This window comes from Stegostoma tigrinum, chromosome 10 (genome assembly GCF_030684315.1).
Source record: "Stegostoma tigrinum isolate sSteTig4 chromosome 10, sSteTig4.hap1, whole genome shotgun sequence".
Classification (NCBI taxonomy): domain Eukaryota; kingdom Metazoa; phylum Chordata; class Chondrichthyes; order Orectolobiformes; family Stegostomatidae; genus Stegostoma; species Stegostoma tigrinum.
In genome coordinates this window covers 29,308,394-29,327,527 of record NC_081363.1, presented here as the reverse complement: position 1 = coordinate 29,327,527, position 19,134 = coordinate 29,308,394, and the positions used below count along the sequence as shown (strand labels likewise).

At 41.8% G+C, this 19,134-nt stretch overlaps 1 protein-coding gene across 4 annotated transcripts in view; it reads left to right on the top strand.

Moving 5' to 3' along the window:
- Positions 1-345: 345 nt before the first annotated feature.
- snapc1b (small nuclear RNA activating complex, polypeptide 1b) overlaps positions 346-19,134 on the top strand; it is a 41,412-nt gene continuing 22,623 nt past the window's right edge. Inside the window, exons 1-7 of one of the 4 annotated variants that reach the window (XM_048538178.1) lie at positions 346-442; positions 2,964-3,174; positions 3,266-3,424; positions 7,764-7,923; positions 13,035-13,175; positions 14,875-14,979; positions 15,192-15,347. In XM_048538178.1, the coding sequence (XP_048394135.1) occupies positions 3,297-3,424; positions 7,764-7,923; positions 13,035-13,175; positions 14,875-14,979; positions 15,192-15,347 (690 nt within the window). In that variant the 5' untranslated portion in view covers positions 346-442; positions 2,964-3,174; positions 3,266-3,296. Of the gene's footprint in view, positions 492-574; positions 640-665; positions 753-2,963; positions 3,175-3,265; positions 3,425-7,763; positions 7,924-13,034; positions 13,176-14,874; positions 14,980-15,191; positions 15,348-19,134 lie in introns of those variants that run through there. The other 3 variants (XM_048538177.2, XM_059649074.1, XM_048538179.2) reach the window with 3 other exon arrangements.

Here is a 19,134-nt window from a genome sequence, read left to right as displayed (position 1 = left end):
TACACCCCAAGCTTCCACCTGAAATGGTCGCCACAACTCGCCCAAGGTTGTTTAAGGGATGGGTAATAAATTCTGGAAATGATTACATCCTTTTGACAAAGTACTTTTTTATCGACAAAAAGTACTTTATGCAGTTTGTTTTACAATATATTTTGCACGCATTTTTAAAAAATTTCAAAATGTACTTTATTCATAAAAAATATCTTTGTATGTATGCATTGACACGAAGGCACTTCGGGCACACACATATAGGCGAGTTCGCTAATTTTGTTCACTGCTTCATGTTATGCAGGATGTATTTCTTACGGGTCAATGAGAGCGCATTTATGGTACACGTGTTCGTCAGGCTGCTCAGCGCCTCCCCCTGGAGGTCAGGGGCAGGACGGCGTGTCCAGTTTCCTGTCGCCCGGAGATTCCGTGCTGTGGCTGCGGGTGGAGGAAGGTGCCGAGCTGGGGCCTGGTAACGGGGGTGGACACGGGCAGGAGCTGAGGTGATCCCGGCCGGACACAGGGTCACTCTAGGCCCTGGGGTGGGAGCATAGTGTGTCCCCCCCCCCCCCCGCCTTACTTATTTTTTGGTCGGAGGCGGAGCTGTGAAGCTGCGGCCTTACCCCTGGGCCTCTGGTACCTTTTTCAAAAGTAAATTGGTGATGGAGTAGGGCTGCACTTTTATTCTTTTAAAAATAACGTACTGTAGGAAATTATGAAAAACCCCACATAATCTGAGCAGTGTGCAGCGAAGGGGCCCATGTGTGAGTGCGCGCGCAAATGTTTTAATGTTGTAACAGCACCATCTTCCCCCCCGCTCCTTCAAGGTTGGCCCTGCCGCAACCGTATTCAGCGAAGATTATAGCTTGAAAGTAAAGCTAGAAAGGAGTCTTCCCTGCTCCTGAATTCCATGGGAACGTGCGGCATTTTCTTGTATCAGCGGGGGGGGGGGGGGGGGGGAGACTGGTGACGAATATGATGGTTTGTTGGAGCAGAGTCGATGGGCCGAATGGCCTAATCCTCCTTATCTAGTTTATGGTCATTTTTGGGGCCCACGTCGGGGAAACAGATAATAAACAGGTTATTTCGTACCAGCGCAGAATTAACAGGCAAGCGAAGGTTTTTTTCTTTGAAACTTAAAAGATTTTAAAGCAGAGTCAACATCTGAAAAATTAATTTACCTACTCAGCAGAACTCGAGATCTCAATGTTCTCAACATTTTCTGATTTGCAGCACTTGCATTATTTTGTTTATTTTAATCGGCAGTTAAAGTATTTGCATATTAAGGTGAGTTAATAAGGTGGAGAGCTGGATGAACACAGCAGATCAAGCAACTTCAGAGGAGCAGGAAAGTTGACGTTTCAGGTCGAGACCATTCTTTAGGAAACTAAGTTTGGAAGTTAAACTAAACCATCCCTTTCCCTGGCCTCAACCAAAACTCAGAAAAATTGAAAAATCCGATTAATCAACCCTATCTGTTAATCTGAGAAGCCATCAAGATGTTTTAAATTAGAATATTTGTTTTGGTCGTAGGACATTCTAAAATAAAATGTATTGGTTAGCTATTATGGTGCAGAGAGTAAGAAAAGCGATCTTTTTCAGGCTGGCATGATGTCTCCGTGTATCACCAGCATCAGTGCTGGGCCTAATTCTTCACAATTTATCTAAATGAGTTGTATGATGTGATCAAAGGTATATGAGAGCATGTTGAAGAGGCTCTTAGACAGATACATGAACAGGCAGGGGTAAGAGATACAGGTCCTTTGTTTAAAATGACATCATGGTCTGCTCAGTGGGCCACATGAATCAGAAAGTTAGTCAGCAGGTATTTCAAGTAATCGGGAAAGTTAAGAGAATGTTGCGTTTCATTGTGAAGAGAATTAAATGCAAGGGTAAGGAGGTCATGCTTCACTTATACAGAGCATTGACAAGATTGTATTGTACTGGCCAGTGTACATAGAGAGGGATGTTAATGCACTGCAAGCAGTTCAGAGAAGGTTGTTGGACTAATACTTCAAATGAATGGTTTGGATCATGAGAAAAGACTAGAAGGGTCTAGGCCTGAAACGTCAGCTTTTGTGCTCCTCTGATGCTGCTTGGCCTGCTGTGTACATCCAGCTCCACACTTTTTGTTATCTCAGATTCTCCAGCATTTGCAGTTCCCATTACCTAGAAACTATCCTCTAGAGTTTAGAAGATTTAGTTGAAAAATAAAAGTTCAGGCGGGCACTTGACTGGTTAGATGTTGAAAGCATGTTTCCTCTTGAGAGAGAATCTAGAAGTAGGGGTCATAGATTAAAAATAAGGGGTGTCCATTTAAAACACAGATGAGGAAACATCTTTTCTCTCATTGTTGAAGGTCTTTGGAATTCCCTTCGTCAAAAAGCAATGGAAGCAGAACCTTTATATTTTTAAGGAAGTGATCGATTCTTGATTGCCAAAGGGCTGACAGGAATGCAGAATTGAGAGTAGATTAGATTGGCCTTATCTTATTGAATGGTGGAGCAGGTTTGAAGGCCTGACTCTTGTTCCTTTTTTGGATGTCTATATATATAAACCCATGACTTCCTTCGTCTTGAAGGACGAGCTGCAAATGTGCGGGAACATGGTCATTTGAAAGTTCTCTTCGAGCCGCACACAGCCCTTGAAACTATATTGTTATTGTTCCTGGGTCAAAATCATGGAACTGCTGACAACACTGGTTTATGACAGTTAAAGGAGACAACTCACTACCACCTCCTTTATTGCATTTAGAGAATAGGAAATCGGTGCTGGTCTTGCAAATGGCTCCCACAGATCTAGTGGAAAAATTACAAACAGGCCTGGGAATGGGCTTAGTATCAAATACCGTGGCCACATCTGTTACTGCTTGATGTTTACTCGGGTTTTCTTGATGGCTGACAATCATTTTTTATTTTGAATTGGTAACACACAGATTGAAAAACCCAGTTAATCTATTTTCTTCTTTGTCCCAGGAGCATTAAAGTCAATTCATGGCAGGTTAGCAGTTGAACGATGGACCCGAGTGTTTGAATGACTGACCTACTCTTCTGGCTTACAGATGTTCTAGTTTTTGCAAGCTAACTAGCCATAATATCTGATTGAAATTTGTGCTCTGTGTGGCTCAGCTATTCACAGACTGAACAAGCTCATGCAGTGACCTCTCACTGTTGTTTTGTGAAATAGGTAAGCAGTGTTTTGTGCACGCAAGTACATATAGTACTTTAACCTGGTATTTAAATGTATCTCATTGAGATGGTTGTTTGTTTGCCACCAGCCTATCTGTGACTCAAGACGTTGCAGAAATCATGTCATTGACAGCTGGATTGAAAACTGACTTTGAGAGGCTGCTGTTGCGTTTTCAACAGACTGAAAGTGTGCGCTATGAGGAATTCTCTGCAATCTGGAGGGACATGAAGTTCTCCACTATCTTTTAGTAAGAACCATTTTGGCTTGTTAAGACAGTTACCTCGTTTGCATTTTTAGAGGTGTTGGTTGTCCTTGAGTATGTTGCTAATGACAATGATGGGGAGGCGATTGCCTAGTGGTATTATCGCTGGACAGTTAACCCAGAGTCCCCGATAATGTTCTGGATAACCAGGTTCAAATCCTGCCATGGCAGATGGTGGAATTTAAATTCAATAAATATCTGTAATTTAGAATCTAATGATGACTGTGAATTCATTGCCGATTGTTGGAAAAACCCATCTGGCTCAATAATGCCCTTTAGGGAAGGAAACTGCCGTCCTTCCCTGGTCTGGCCTACATGTGACTCCAGACCCACAGCAATGTGGTTGACTCTAACTGTCCTCTGGGCAATTAGGAATGGGCAATAAATGCTGCCTAGCCAGTGGTGCCCTCATCCTGTGAATGAATAAAGAAAAAACAAAAAATTTATTCATGTGTGAGCTAACTTATTTAGCCACACCTGAATCTGATCTAGCTCCCTTCAGGGCCATGCATGTATATAGGCTGATTTTAGTCCTGGTTAGATATGAGGCCCTGCAGATACTGTTAGGGAACTCGGCATAAACCAGTACTTAAACCCATTACAAAATGCTCAGCTGCAACTGTGCTCCATAATTATCAAAATAGAAATGGCTGGAGAAACTCAACAGGTCTGGCAACATATGTGGAGAGAAAGCAAAGTTAATGATTTGGGTTCAGTGACCGATCATTCAGAACGTGTCATGAAGAATGATCAGTAGATCTGAAACATTGACTCTGTTTTCTGTCTAAAAATGCTGCTGGACCTGCTGAGTTTCTCCAGCAATTTTTATTTTTGCTTTAGATTTCCAGCATCTGCAGTTCTTTGTTTTAACTCAATATTTGCCAATTGGCTCTGAAGACCCAATTGTATCATCAACTGTAGCAAGCAAAATCAAGTAAACAGCTTCTCAAAAGTTAAAATGTGGCTGCATATTAAAAACTATACTTGTGTAATTAAGATTTAAAAGCACCACAACCTCACTTAGTTTCTTGTTGTGAAGTTGGGGTGTAAATACTGAATTACTAAATAGGTATTCATCTAAGCATCTTAAAATATTTCAAACATGAAAAAGTAGTGCAATTACGGGCACAAACCTATTTGTTGTTACTGCATGAGCAAACCAGAGGTTAAATATTCAGATTTGATTGTAAGTTAGTTCTCTGAAATTAAATTCTCTGTATCTAGTAATTTAGGCTCGCAGCAAAGTGACCATGCCTTTATTGTACAAATTCAATGGAGTTCACTCATATTCTTAAGGAAAGGAAACCTACCACAACTTTACAGGCTGTCCTCTCCCACGTTGCATTGGAATGTACCTGATGAAATGTGTAGCATTAGAAATACATGGATCAGTAGGCCATCAGTCGAGATGTGCGCTCCCTCTCTCGCACTCTCGTTCTCTTCCCCACCCCACCTAAGCACTATAGCATTCTTCAGGGTCAATTCCATTCCAGACACAAACCTTACAAGCCAGGGACTCTGAACTTTTTTGTTTTCTGAGGACTCTGTCCATTATGTAATAAAATTCCTCTGAACCTCTGTCACAAGGTGCAAGTATTCCTTCTGTGTAAAAATGGACTTTGCGACTAAATGTACTTGACATTTTTGTTTTACTTATAGTGAAACTTTTTTTTAAACCAATGCTGAACGACAATTCTGTTGATATGTGAAGGATTCATATTAAATTGATCTTGATCCTACTCGCTGGCCTGGGTAAACTGTGGCTGAGTTTGGTGGATGAAATTGTGTTGCTGAAGTTGATAGGTTGGCATAGAAGTTGCTAGATTTGTTATAAAGTTAAGCCTGTCCCCGGATCTGAATTCTGATCCAGCTAGACAGTTGCTGCTTTGATGAAACTATATTTGAGTTTGGCAAGCACTGAAGTTGGTAGTTTGTCTGTTTGTGTTATTGTATGAGGAGGATTGATAAAGTGTCACAAGACTTGATAAGAATACTGACGGTGTTGATGACTGTACCATGTCTCGCTTGTTTCCTGATAACTAGCAAGCTGAATGGAGTTCCCCTACTGAGATTCGACACTGTCTCTTTGCTGATATGGTGGACCAGTGACCATGAATGGTGGTTTCCATGGCAAACCTGGATATCATTCAGCGGTGCTTGTTTGGGAATTCAGTTTTGCCACATACCCCTCAGACCCCGAGTTTAGAATCCTTGTTGTAGAATACAAGATGTTGTACTGTTCGTACGCTGTGACACTGTAAACAAAATTACAAGTATTGTTGAGGCACCAATTTTCAGTAATAGTAACTTGCATTTGTTTAGACCCTTTTAATATAGTTGAATGTGCCAGGACAATTCAGGGAATGGTTATTTTTACACTTCAAACCTAGATCCGAATATTGCTGGCAGGGCAGTTTTCTGTTGCCTAATCCTAAAGAAGTGCAAACTGAGCCGTATTCAGACAGAATAAAGAACTTGGTCAACATGGTAGGTTTTAAAGCATATTTTAAGAAAAGAGAGATGGAAAGGTTTAGGGAGGATGAGGCAACCATGGCTGATGAGGCAAGTCAGGGACAGCATAAAAGCAGAAGAAAAAGCATATAAAGTAGTGAAGATTAGTGGGAGACCAGAAGATCGGGAAGCCTTTTAAAAACTAGCAAGAGACAACTGAAATAAACAATAAAAGCAAGGAGTTGAAATATGAGAGTCAGCCAGCTAGTAATAAAAAAGCTTGAAATTTTTTTAATAAGATATGTAAAAGATAAGAGAGGGGCAGGGATGGACATTGGACAACTAGAGAAATAATAAAGGGGAAATCAAGAAGTGCCATTGTCGTATTAAGTTGAGTAAGCATCTTATAAGTTTCAATCAAATTGCAGCTGCTTCTAAGTTCCAGCAGATACAAGCCTTGTGTGTCCAACCTTTCCTCATTAGACAACTGCCTATCCCTCTGATGTTCATCCAGCTCCACACTTTGTTATCTCTGCTTATTCCAGATATTAGCTTAACAAACCTATGAACTGCTTCCAATATATTTACCTCCTTCCTTAAATAAGATGACCAGCACTGTGCACAGTATTCCTGATGTGGCTTGACCTTTGTTCTTTATAACTGAAGCATGACCATTTTTAAATGCAGTTGCCCTTGCAATAAGTGATAACTCTCTATTAACTTGCCTGATTACTTTCTATACCTGTACAGTAAACCTTTATGATTCATGCACTCCAATACCCAGATCACTCCATCTCCCAGAACTTGGAAAGCTTTTACCTTTTTAAATAATATGTTTCTCTTCATTCTTCTTGCCAAAATAGGCAATTTTTAAAAATCTCTCCACATTATACACCATTTGCCACTATTTGTTGACTCGCTTAACTTTTATGTATATCTTTTTGTTATCTTCCTTTATCTTCTTCACAACTTACTTTCTCACCTATCTTTGTGTCATCAGCAAATTTAGCAGCATGCCCTTAGTTCCTTATCTGAGTCATTTATATGAAGTGCAAGTTGAGATTACAGCACCAATCTTTGTGGATAACAGATGAACTCACTACCTCTTACCAAAGATGAAAAACTTGTCTATTGTCTGCTTGCTGTTACAGCCAATCCTTTCTTCTTACTAATATACTGACTGCTAAAACATGAGCTTTTTTCCTACGGTAACATTTGTGGCACTGTATCCATTCATATTGTCTTTTCAAGTTTTCTCCTATCAATACGAATATAGTGTTAAATTTACTCTGTTAACACTTCTGTGTAGCATTTCAGGTTGATTTGCTGTATTAAAGTCCTGTATGAAAGCAAGTTATTACTTAAATTTTTAAAAAAATTCTACAACTTCTTTCTTGCTCTGTTTTTGTATTGGAGGCTGGTGTAAAGTAAAACATTCAGAACTTCAGATTTGAATACATTTCATATGTACTGAGCATTGACATAAGCCAATGGCAGTGCACCAATAAATTTCTCTTGCAATGATCCCAACACTTTAAGGTTGTACTGTTTCAATAGTTAGTCAAAGCTAAAACTCCATTTCCTCAGATTAGTTAAAAGACTTGAGTAACAGTGTGGAATATGGTTACCATATGAATTTCAAGCACAACATCCTCTCTGATGAAGGGTCTAGGCCCGAAACGTCAGCTTTTGTGCTCCTGAGATGCTGCTTGGCCTGCTGTGTTCATCCAGCCTCACACTCTGTTATCCTTTGTCACTCTGCTGTTTTGGTTTAGCGATGGCACTGAGTTGTGTGGCAATTCACCTGTGCATGTACATAACCCACTTACACGGATTTCAAAGTGATGACATAAATACATTTGTTCTTTTCCAGTGGAAAAACGGGTAAAAATGATGGCAGAAAATTTACCAGAGAGGCATTAACCTTGGCAAGTCAGTACTTCTTCCCCCCATATAGTTTTCAGATCCGGTTTGGGGGCTTATACCTTCTTTATGGACTTTACAATACACAGCTTTGTCAGCCAAAAGAAAAGGTAAGCACAGTGTCGTTAAAATTTTTGACTCTTATTTCTTTTTCAATCTGTGTTTATTCCAATATTGTAATTTTTGTTGGAGACTGGTACTTTTATGTTCTTTGGCTATTAAACGTACTTCGATTATTTTCACTTATTGGTGGAATCTGAAATGCAAGATGATCGGAAATACATCCTATAGGAAATCCAGAGGAAATAACTTTACCCATTATGTCAGCCATGGCTCAGTTGGTAGCATTTCATCTTTTTGAGTCACAGATTTCTGGCTTCTATTCTCCCTCCAGGGTGTGAGCATAAAAAGTAGGTCTGATATTTCTGGTAGTGTTCCATAGGTGTGAAATTTCTGCACTTTGATGGAATTCCAACTTTTAGATCATGTATTTCCCCTTTTTGTATTTTAGTTCTAATCTCAGCCTGGCCCAAAGGAGCCATCACAAAGGGTGCCTTTCTCTTTAATGCCTTGGCCGTTCTGACTCCAATCTGCAGCTGGGAGGTGCAGAAAACACACTCCCAGTAGGTACTGTTCTTTAGTATGCGGAGGGCTCTCCTGTGCTGGCCCATTTTCCTGTGCTGCCTCCTCTGTGTGAGTTGGTGCCACTAGTACAAGACAGATGAATGGATCAACTTACCCAATCCAAGGTTCTGTTATTAGTGGAGAAACCTGGCCCCAGCACAACTACAGCCTGTTCCTTGGCTTCAGGCTCCACTTCCAGCTGCTAGAGAGACAGAGATTCCAGCTGCCTCTCCTAGCTGTGTCCTGTGCCATGGTCTTTTTGGGATCCTAGTGTTACCAAAGCACTCAGTAATGGGATTTCTTCATTCCTTAGCATGCCTGGTTCTGAGCTACAGAACTTTGGCTCTATTCCCTGGGAGCTCTGATTCAATCTGACTAGTGCTGGTCAAAGATGAGCCATAAGCACCCATTGACAGGAGGATGAAGTGGAGCAGCGAGATGATGCTAAAGTGTTGCTAGAGTAGCTGCAATTCTGGGGACTGTGGGTGGAGGGGAACCTGGGGAGGTGGCAGTGTGGAACAGGACAGAGACCTAGGATTTGGGCTTTGCTAGATGCTTCTCTCCCATGTCAGTGCTTTATAAAGGTTTAGGATTTACAAGTAAATTATAAAATATTCTCTTCTTTACCCTTTTTTTTCTTACATCATCAGTATTAGTGCTTTCCCATTCTGTCACATTCTCTGTCTTTCTCTCTCTTTCCCCTCCCACCTGGCATCTGGAATTTAAAAATGGAGCTAGCCTCATGGTGACCATGTAACCACTGTCATTTGTTTTAAAAACCCATTTGGTTCACTAATATGAACATTCTTACCAGTCCATCCTACATGTTTTTCCAGTTTGTACCAATGTGGTTGACTCATAACTGTCTTCTGGGCACTGAGGGAGTGATAATAAATGCTGGCCTAGGCAGTGTCTACAGCCCATCAACAGCTAATACAAAAATGATTATAGGGAAGATGTAAGTGAGGAGGAGGCATGTTGAAAAGTGCAATGTGCTGATTATAATGTATGTGGGTTCAATACTCTCACTAAGGTCTGCGTGGGGCAGAAGTCATTGTGTTGATATGTTGATTGGCAAGCATGGACTCTCAGGGCAGCAGTGTGAACTTAGATAGAACACAGGTGTGGCCAAGCAGCTTCACTGTGACTTCTGTTGCCATGGAATACTGACTGTGTTTGCTGAACTTTTATATAAGTTACTAAAATAATATTTTTACTTTGAAGCCAAAGACTTTTATAATTATCAGTTGAATACCAGAGGTTAAATGTTGTTTAGAATGAGTTCATGTATGTACCCATCTAGGTTGAGTTTTATTCCTACTCTGATCAGAAAACTTCAACCACCCTTGTGCCCCACACACATCCCTTATCTAACATAACATCACTTGTTCCCTAAATCCATTTGCTCTTGGGCGTAGCTGTCAGATACTGTTAGGTGGTAAAATTATGATTGCAGTTGTGATACTTGCAAACTTGTATAATACATGCCACATACTACAGTGTAATAGCAAGAACTGCCAGTGCTGGCGTCAGAGGCAACACAGTGTGGAGCTGGAGGAACACATCAGGGCAGGCTCTGCCATAGGAGCAGGAAGGTTGATTTTTTTGGGTCAGGACCCTTCTTTAGAAAAAGGGTCCTGACCCAAAATGTCAACCTTCCTGTTCTACTGATGCTGCCTGGCCTGCTCTGATCCTCCACCTCCAGTCTGTGTTGTCTCCAAATATTACTTGCTGTTTTGGAGTTGTCAGAGTTGGGGAATGGGACAGGAAAGTCGTGGTAGTTCTCAGAGTTTTATTTTATGTATTCATTTTTTCATGCATTACTGGCCATGTCGGCCTTTGGTGGTCACCCCTAATTGCCCTTGAAAAGGTTGAGGTGTTAAAATGTGGCCACTTGTAAAACAGTTTGCAATGAAATGCTGTAGCTCTGTGCTTCCCCTTGCATCTACATAATCCAGAATGGTCATGTCCAGTTGATTGTATGGGCTTCATCTTGTATTACATGCTCTGACTGCATTGAATACTGAGGTTACTTCAGAGATTTGACACAAATGCATCAGTCTACAGTCTTGATAGTACTACAAGATAAACAGAAGAAAAATTAATGTGTGCTGCCACTCAAAGTCTAATGTTCCACTGATTTGAAATGGCTTAAATGCATTTGCCTTTTGTTATACATCATAAAAAGGGCTGTAATTGTACACTTCATTATCATAAGATTTTCAAATTATTTTGTCTTCACCCACTTTCACTTCAAGTGCTGGGGGAGTACTGCACTGTTGGAGGTGCAGTATTTTGGATTAGACAGTAAACTGAGGCGCCACCTTTATAAGTTATGTCATGGCACTGTTGTGAAGGGTCGGGGAGTTCTCCCTGGTGTATTGACCGACAATTATCCCTTGACCAACATCAGGAAAGATCAGATGGTTTTGTCATTGAGGTGGCTGTTGTGGGAATTTGCTGTGTGAAAATTATCTAATTTGCATCCCACTCTGCAAAGTGGCTATAGTGCAGAACGTGCTTCATTTGCTGTAAAGAATTTTTTTTCTAGCTATCTGGTAGTTATAAAATGGGCTGTATATAATGAGAGTTTTTCTTTGTTTTCAAAGACTGGTTTAAAATCTATTGGGAGGAATAATTGAAGTGAATAGGACAGGTGTATTTGTGAAAGCTAGATAAACGTGAACATAAACATAAAAAGACGATAAAATGTGAGGCTGGATGAACACAGCAGGCCAAGCAGCATCTCAGGAGCACAAAAGCTGACGTTTCGGGCCTAGACCCTTCATCAGAGAGGGGGATGGGGGGAGGGAACTGGAATAAATAGGGAGAGAGGGGGAGGCGGACCGAAGATGGAGAGTAGATTACAAGAGAGTTGCAATGGGAGAGAGATTCCCTGAGGTTGGTCCGGAGGGAGGAGGGTAACTTCTTCAGGTTAGGCATCCCTGGAAGAGGCTTCGCAGTGATCGGAGGGAGGAGGGTAACTTCTTCAGGTTCCCATTATCTCTGATACTATTTTAACCTCACTGCGAAGCCTCTTCCAGGGATGCCTAACCTGAAGAAGTTACCCTCCTCCCTCCGGACCAACCTCAGGGAATCTCTCTCCCATTGCAACTCTCTTGTAATCTACTCTCCATCTTCGGTCCGCCTCCCCCTCTCTCCCTATTTATTCCAGTTCCCTCCCCCCATCCCCCTCTCTGATGAAGGGTCTAGGCCCGAAACGTCAGCTTTTGTGCTCCTGAGATGCTGCTTGGCCTGCTGTGTTCATCCAGCCTCACATTTTATTATCTTGGAATCTCCAGCATCTGCAGTTCCCATTATCTCTGATACTAACATAAAAAGACGGATATGTTCTTGAGGTTAGATAAATAATGTAGGGACGAGGCTTGGATAGAGAACAGTTATCTAAATTGACCCATGGGACTTAATGGCCTGAATTTGTGCTGTAATTCCAGGTGGTCCCCTTAATATTCATCTGTTCTTTCCTATTTTTGCTGCACTCAATCCAGTTCTGGTTTAGTTTTATCTGCTTGCTGTCGATATGGCCATAAGTCTATTGGCGGACACAAATCTATAAGTAAGAAACTGAAAAGGAATAGTGAAAGGTTAAGTGAGTGGGAAAGGATCTAGCAAAGGCAATGCACTATGGGAAATGTGAAATTGTCCATTTTGGCAGTAAAAATTAAAAGGAATTATCTAAATGGTAAAAGATTGCAGAGCGCTGAGATGCAGGGGGAACTGAGTGTCCTAGTTCATGAATTGCATGATACAGCAAGAAATTAGAAAAGTTAATAGAATGTTATTTATTGCAAGAGAATAGGATGTTAAAGTAGAAATGCTATGTTTGTTATACAGAGCACCAGGAAGACCACATTGGGAGTTACTTAACTTACTTAAGGAAAGATGTAAACCAATTGGAAGAAGTTCAGAGAAGAAGCATTAGACAAATAACTGGAATGGGAGTGATTGTCTAAGGAAGGATTGGAAGGGCTAGACTTGTAGCTGGTGGAATTTAGAGTAAGAGCTGATTTGATTGAACCATTAAGATCCTGTGGAGTCTCGACAGGGTGGAAATGGAAAGGATGTTTCTTCTTATCAGAAAATCTAGACTTGGGATCATTGTTTAAAAGTAAGGGCTTGTCTTAAATCGACAGCAGAAAGTTTATTTTTCTGGCAGAGGTTTGTATGTCTTTGGATCCTTCGGGCTAAATTTAACTACCAGTTGTCTTTGTCAAATGAGAGAGTAGCCCTGTGGTCCCCACGGAATATGGAGATTTAGTCGTTGCCTCACTTCCACCATCTCTTGAAGAAGGGAGTCTTTGAATAATTTTAATATAGAAGTGGATAGATACTTGATAAACAAGTTATCAAAGTTAGGTAAGAATGTGGAGTAATCAGATCAGCCTGATCTTATTGAATGGCATAACAGGATTGAGGGGTGAGTGGCCTTATAGCTGCTCCTAATTTATATGTTTGTATGTAATGGAATGTCCAGCTAATTTTCCCCTTCATGTTGCTTCGTGCTATGATTAAAGGTCACAGTAAATGCCTAAGCGATGTCTATTTAACTGACAGCTTTATTTTATATGATCTGCAGATAAGGATGGCATTGAAGGATTGGGATGAGGTGCTAAGTTGCCAAGAGGAAATGGTGAAAGCAGAACATTTTGATGCTGTTTATGTTCTGAAAAAACTTCTACATGACAAAGCCTTCCATTTCACAGCAATGCCAATATTGGTATGTGGTACTTAGTGAATTGAGGTTCTGCTGGAAATTCAGTACAGTGTATGAATCTTTAAAATAATGGACCAAGTTGCTTTCTCTGTTTTAATGAAAGCACCAACCAACATCAAGTTGATCTGTTAATTCCGATAGTGTAAAGAGGTGTTTGATAGGGAAATGCCACATCTCTCTTTATCTCTGTTGAAATTTTCATGTTGCTGTAGATTTTTACATTGACTGCATTTTTATATCCATCATGATGGATTGGCAACTGTCTTGTCACAAAGATGGTACTGCCAATTTTAATGACACTGATTATTTGGACTGGGCAGAGCCAAAGCATCAGAATCTTCTCTGGGAACTTGGCTAAGCAAGGCTTCCACTCCTTCTAGGTAGCCATTTTGTCCAGTGATAGGAAAATAATTGAAGCAATGTGCTGTCTTTGTATTAAACCCTCAAGAGTAAAATAAACTTTGAGAATTTATGATAGTGTTATTTCCCGGTGGGGAAGACCAGGGACTAATTCAGAGCTCAAATGCTGCTCCTACTGCACACAAACCTGTGCGTGAAGGATCACACCAAACAGTTGGCAGCCTGCAACATCTGGCCGCAGTGACCACTTTGAAAAGCATCTGTACTCTGGAAGCTATAATCAACAGCACTTACCAATTGCCAACCATTTTAACTCATCACCCATGCCATCACCCCCACCCATCCCCCCCCAACAAAACTGGAGGAACAACACCTCATGTTGTGCCCTGGGAGCTTACAGCTCAATGGCCTCAACGTAGAATTCACCAGCTTCAAAGTCTCCCCACCACTGGCCTCGTTCTGTGTCCAGTGCTCCCTCTCATCCGGGCCTCCTTGACCTGACACAACCCGTCCATCTTTGTTCTCGCCTATCCACCCCAGCCTTCCCATTGACCAATCTGCACAACCCCCTACCCGCACTCATCTGTCACCACCCCCACCTACCCTTGCCCAGCTCCCCCACCCCTCCATTTACTTCTGAGCTCCCTTCCCCCTCCCCAATCCTGATGAAGTGTCCTGACCCAAAACTTTGAATTTGCTGTTCCTCTGATACAGCCTGACCTGCTGTGTTCCTCCAGCTCCACACTGTATCGACTCTGACTTCTAGCACCTGCAGTTCTTGTTATCTCCTTTCATTTCACAGTTGTTATCAGTTGGTAGTATACACGCAAGTGTAGGTGTGGGTCCATTTTGCATGTGCATGGGTTCTGACATCATTATGCACCACCCATGACATCATCAAATTGCATGTGACTGACATCATTTCAGAGGAGGGGCTAGGGGCAGTACTTGCTGTAAGCCATAAAGCTGCAGTTGCTCCAAGGTTCCACATTAGTGATCAGCATTGACATGCCAGTTGTGGCATTGACTTCCAGTTCTGGAAGTTTCTGCTGTGCACGGATCTTGTACAGCTGGTTTTAAAAAAAAAATTGGAGGGCATGCTGCAGGGTGGTGTGCAGTTGTGTGTGTGTGTGTGTGTGTGTGTGTGTGTGTGTGTGCCCGCCCACACTCCAGTGGCCATCTGTCTTTCGCATTGGGAACAGTTACTCTACTTTTGTGATCACTTTTCACTTGTTTCTTTCACAAAATATGCAATACGTTTGTTTGCAAATATTGAAATAATATATTTCCTTTAAATAAAAGACACCACTTGACTTCTGAGAGCTCACATTAATTTTTTCAGCTTGCTTACAATAAGAAAAGAAAAATGCCCAATAATGCTGTTAATGATAACTTCCGAGAGAAGTCTAACCTGGTGTCCGAACTCATTTCTGTTGATGTTTTGGAGGTAAGATGTTACTGGATAATAATTTGTCTAAAAATGTTAAATTCTAAATTCTGAGCATCATTGTAGTAAAACAGTGGTCTTTTGCTGTGTTCATATTCACATGCGTTAACTGAGGCTAAGGCAGTCAGAACCTGTCCAACTTTGTTCTAAGAAGAAAAATTGGCTGGAATAGGCAATTTTTGTATTTAATACTTCTTTCGTGTATTTTATAGGAACTTATGAATATTCATGACCATTATCAAACAATGAAACGTATGATCTCAGCAAACAAAACCCAGCTGGACAAAGCATTAAGTTTAATTCGAAGTGACTTTGTGTCTGAGTTAAAGAACATAACAGTAGAGTTCCAGCAGTGGCAAGAGCAAAAGGTAAAATTTGTTTTGCACCGTGAAGTAATGTTTGTAGTTCAGTGCAAGGTTTGTTGAAGTCGACTTCAAATAGACAATGTGTTGCCTCCTTTGACTGAGTTCTTCTCTCTGCTTACAACTTGAATATTAATGAATGCAGAAATTCAGGTATAATTTGTCAAGGACTTTGGAAGCAATTCTAAGACTTTGGTATGCAGGTAAGAAAGAGAATGGAATAATCTTTTCTATCTTTTTACCTTGACCCTATTTTCTGTCAGTCTGTGATGGATTGCCTTGTGACCTTTCTGTCAGGGTCTTTTTGGACAGTTCATCAGCCCTCCTTAAGAATGTCATTGCTAGTAGCTTGTCTGAAGGCTTATTAATGCATCATGTGCTGAGCCATATACTCCATGCCAAGTCCAGGTTCAATTGTCAATGCTTCGAGTGTAAAATAATCCCTTATGGCATTCTGATGAAGTGCTGCAGTTGGCCTCCCATTACCATTTGTAATGGTGCAGGGAATAAAAAGGTGCATTGTGCTGGCAGATGCATTTGTGGAAATGTTGACAGAAGATATGGTTATGCTTGGTTGCTGAACTCATGTTTGTTATGCACGGCAACTGCTGAAATATCCTTCAGCATGAGTCTTACCCTCAGAATAGGATGATAAATAGAAGAGGGTTTGTTGACTGTCAAATGTTGTTTCTTGAATACTTTATATTCCTTAGATATAAACCCAATTAGAATGGACCATTTGTCGTAAGAAGTAACAGGAAGATTATATTTCTCTTTGCCACAACTCTTTCAATGTCATGTTTAGCATTGAAAGTAGTTCTGCGATTTGTATGTTGAAATTTTCATGCTTTATACAGGTAATATTGTATGAGTTAAGCCTGCTCAGTTTTGAGATTGTGATTTGGAGCAGCCTACTGTGGGGGGGCAACGAATTGAAAAACAAATGCCTAATAAGATTCAGAGATAATGGGAACTGCAGATGCTGGAGATTCCAAGATAATAAAATGTGAGGCTGGATGAACACAGCAGGCCAAGCAGCATCTCAGGAGCACAAAAGCTGACGTTTCGGGCCTGGACCCTTCATCAGAGAGGGGGATGGGGGGAGGGAACTGGAATAAATAGGGAGAGAGGGGGAGGCGGACCGAAGATGGAGAGTAAAGAAGATAGGTGGAGAGGGTGTAGGTGGGGAGGTAGGGAGGGGATAGGTCAGTCCAGGGAAGACGGACAGGTCAAGGAGGTGGGATGAGGTTAGTAGGTAGCTGGGGGTGCGGCTTGGGGTGGGAGGAAGGGATGGGTGAGAGGAAGAACCGGTTAGGGAGGCAGAGACAGGTTGGACTGGTTTTGGGATGCAGTGGGTGGGGGGGAAGGGCTGGGCTGGTCACACAACCAGCCCAGCCCTTCCCCCCCACCCACTGCATCCCAAAACCAGTCCAACCTGTCTCTGCCTCCCTAACCGGTTCTTCCTCTCACCCATCCCTTCCTCCCACCCCAAGCCGCACCCCCAGCTACCTACTAACCTCATCCCACCTCCTTGACCTGTCCGTCTTCCCTGGACTGACCTATCCCCTCCCTACCTCCCCACCTACACCCTCTCCACCTATCTTCTTTACTCTCCATCTTCGGTCCGCCTCCCCCTCTCTCCCTATTTATTCCAGTTCCCTCCCCCCATCCCCCTCTCTGATGAAGGGTCCAGGCCCGAAACGTCAGCTTTTGTGCTCCTGAGATGCTGCTTGGCCTGCTGTGTTCATCCAGCCTCACATTTTATTATGCCTAATAAGATTGATAATTTATATGAAAGCAGTCTCTACTGAGTCTAGAATTCAATTGCTTTTCAGGAACATTATTGATGAATTCTTTTTATCACTGCAGTGGATATGTTGCCAAAAGATTTCATGAAGTATGGTATTTAAACAAATACGATTATGTCAAGTGCTTTTTGACTATTTGAGGCACTGCAAGCTGATCTTGACGCAGCCATTAGTCTTTGTATGTTTCCAGTGAAACTTAGATCCATTTAGAGTTGTACAGTTATACAGCATGGTCCAACTCATTCGTGCTGACCAGATATCCTAATCTGACCAAGTCCCATTTGCCAGCATTTGACCCCTATGTTTGAAACACTTCCTATTCATATACCCATCCAGATGCCTTTTAAATGTTGTAATTGCACCAGCCTCCACAATTTCCTCTGGCAGCTTGTTCCATATGTGCATCACCTTCTGTGTGGAAAAAGTCACACCTTAGGTCCTTCTTTAAATCTTACCCCTCTCACCTTAAATTTATGTCCTCTAGTTTTGGACTCCCTATCCCAGGAAAAAGACCTTGACTATTCATCCTATCCATGCTCCTCATGATTTTATAAACCTCTATATAATATCACCCCTCGTTATCCTATGCTCCATGGAGAACAGCCTATTCACCCTCTGCCTGTAGCTTAAACCCTATAACCCTGCACCTGCACTCCTAGGTCTGTTTGTTTGGCAACATTCCCCAGGGCCCTACCATCAAGTGTGTAAGCCCTGCCTTACCAAAATGCAACACTTAATACTTATCTAAATTAAACTTCATGCCACTCCTTGGCCCATTGGCCCATACGATTAAAGTCACATTGTACTCTGAGATAATCATCTTCACTGCCTACTACACCACCTATTTTGATGTCCTCTACAAACGTACTAAACATGCATCTCTTTTTTTTGCATCCAAATCATTTTTTATAATTGACGAAAAGCAGTGGTCACAGCACTAATCTTTGTGGCACACTGGTCACAGGCCTCCAAACCAAAATGGTAACCCTCTACACCACCCTCTGTCTCCTATCTTCAATCCAGTTTTGTGTCTAATTGGCCATATCCCCCTGGATCTCATATGATCTAACCATACTAGCCATGCAGAACCTTGTTGAAAGCTTTGCTGAAGTCCACATAGACAACCTCCACTGTACTGTCTTCATCAATCTCCTCTGTCACCTCTTCAAAAAAAAACTCAATCAAGTTAGACACATTTTCCCTTGCACAGAGCCATGCTGACGATTTTCGAGTCAGTCCTTGCCTTTCCAAATGTGTGTAAACATAGAAACAAAGATGATAGGAGCAGGAGGAGGTTGTTCGGCCCTTTGAGTCGCTCCGCCATTCTTCACCATCATGGCTGATCGTCCAACTCAATAGCCTAATCTTTCTTTTTCCTCATAACCTTTGATCCCATTCCCCCAATTTGCTATATCTAGTTATCTGTTGAATAAGTTCAATGTTTTAGCACCAACTACTCCCTGTGGTAATGAATTCCACAGGCTCACCACTCTTGAGTGAAGAAATGTCTCCTCATCTCGGTCCTAAATGGCCTATCCTGAATCCTCAGACTGTGACTGATAAGAGCGTGGAGCACCCTGCCTGCCAATGTAGTTAACTCAGCCACATTAGGGGCAGTTAAACAGTCCTTGGATAAGCATGTGGATAATGATGGGATAGTGTGGGGGATGGGCTTAGATTAGCTCACAGGTCAGTGCAACATCGAGGGTCAAAAGGCCTGTTCTGCGCTGTATTGTTCTATGTTCTATCACCCCGATTCTGGACACATCCATCCTCGGGAGCATCGTCCTGCATCTACCCTGTCGAGTCCTGTTAGAATTTTATAAATCTGTATGAAATCCCCTCTCATTCTTCTGAACTCCAGCAAAAACAATCCCAACCGAGTCACTCTCCTCAAATGTCAGACCTGCCATCCCCGGAATCAGCCTGGTAAACCTTTGCTGCACTCCCTCACGAGTAAGAGCATCTTTCCTCAGAAAAGAAGA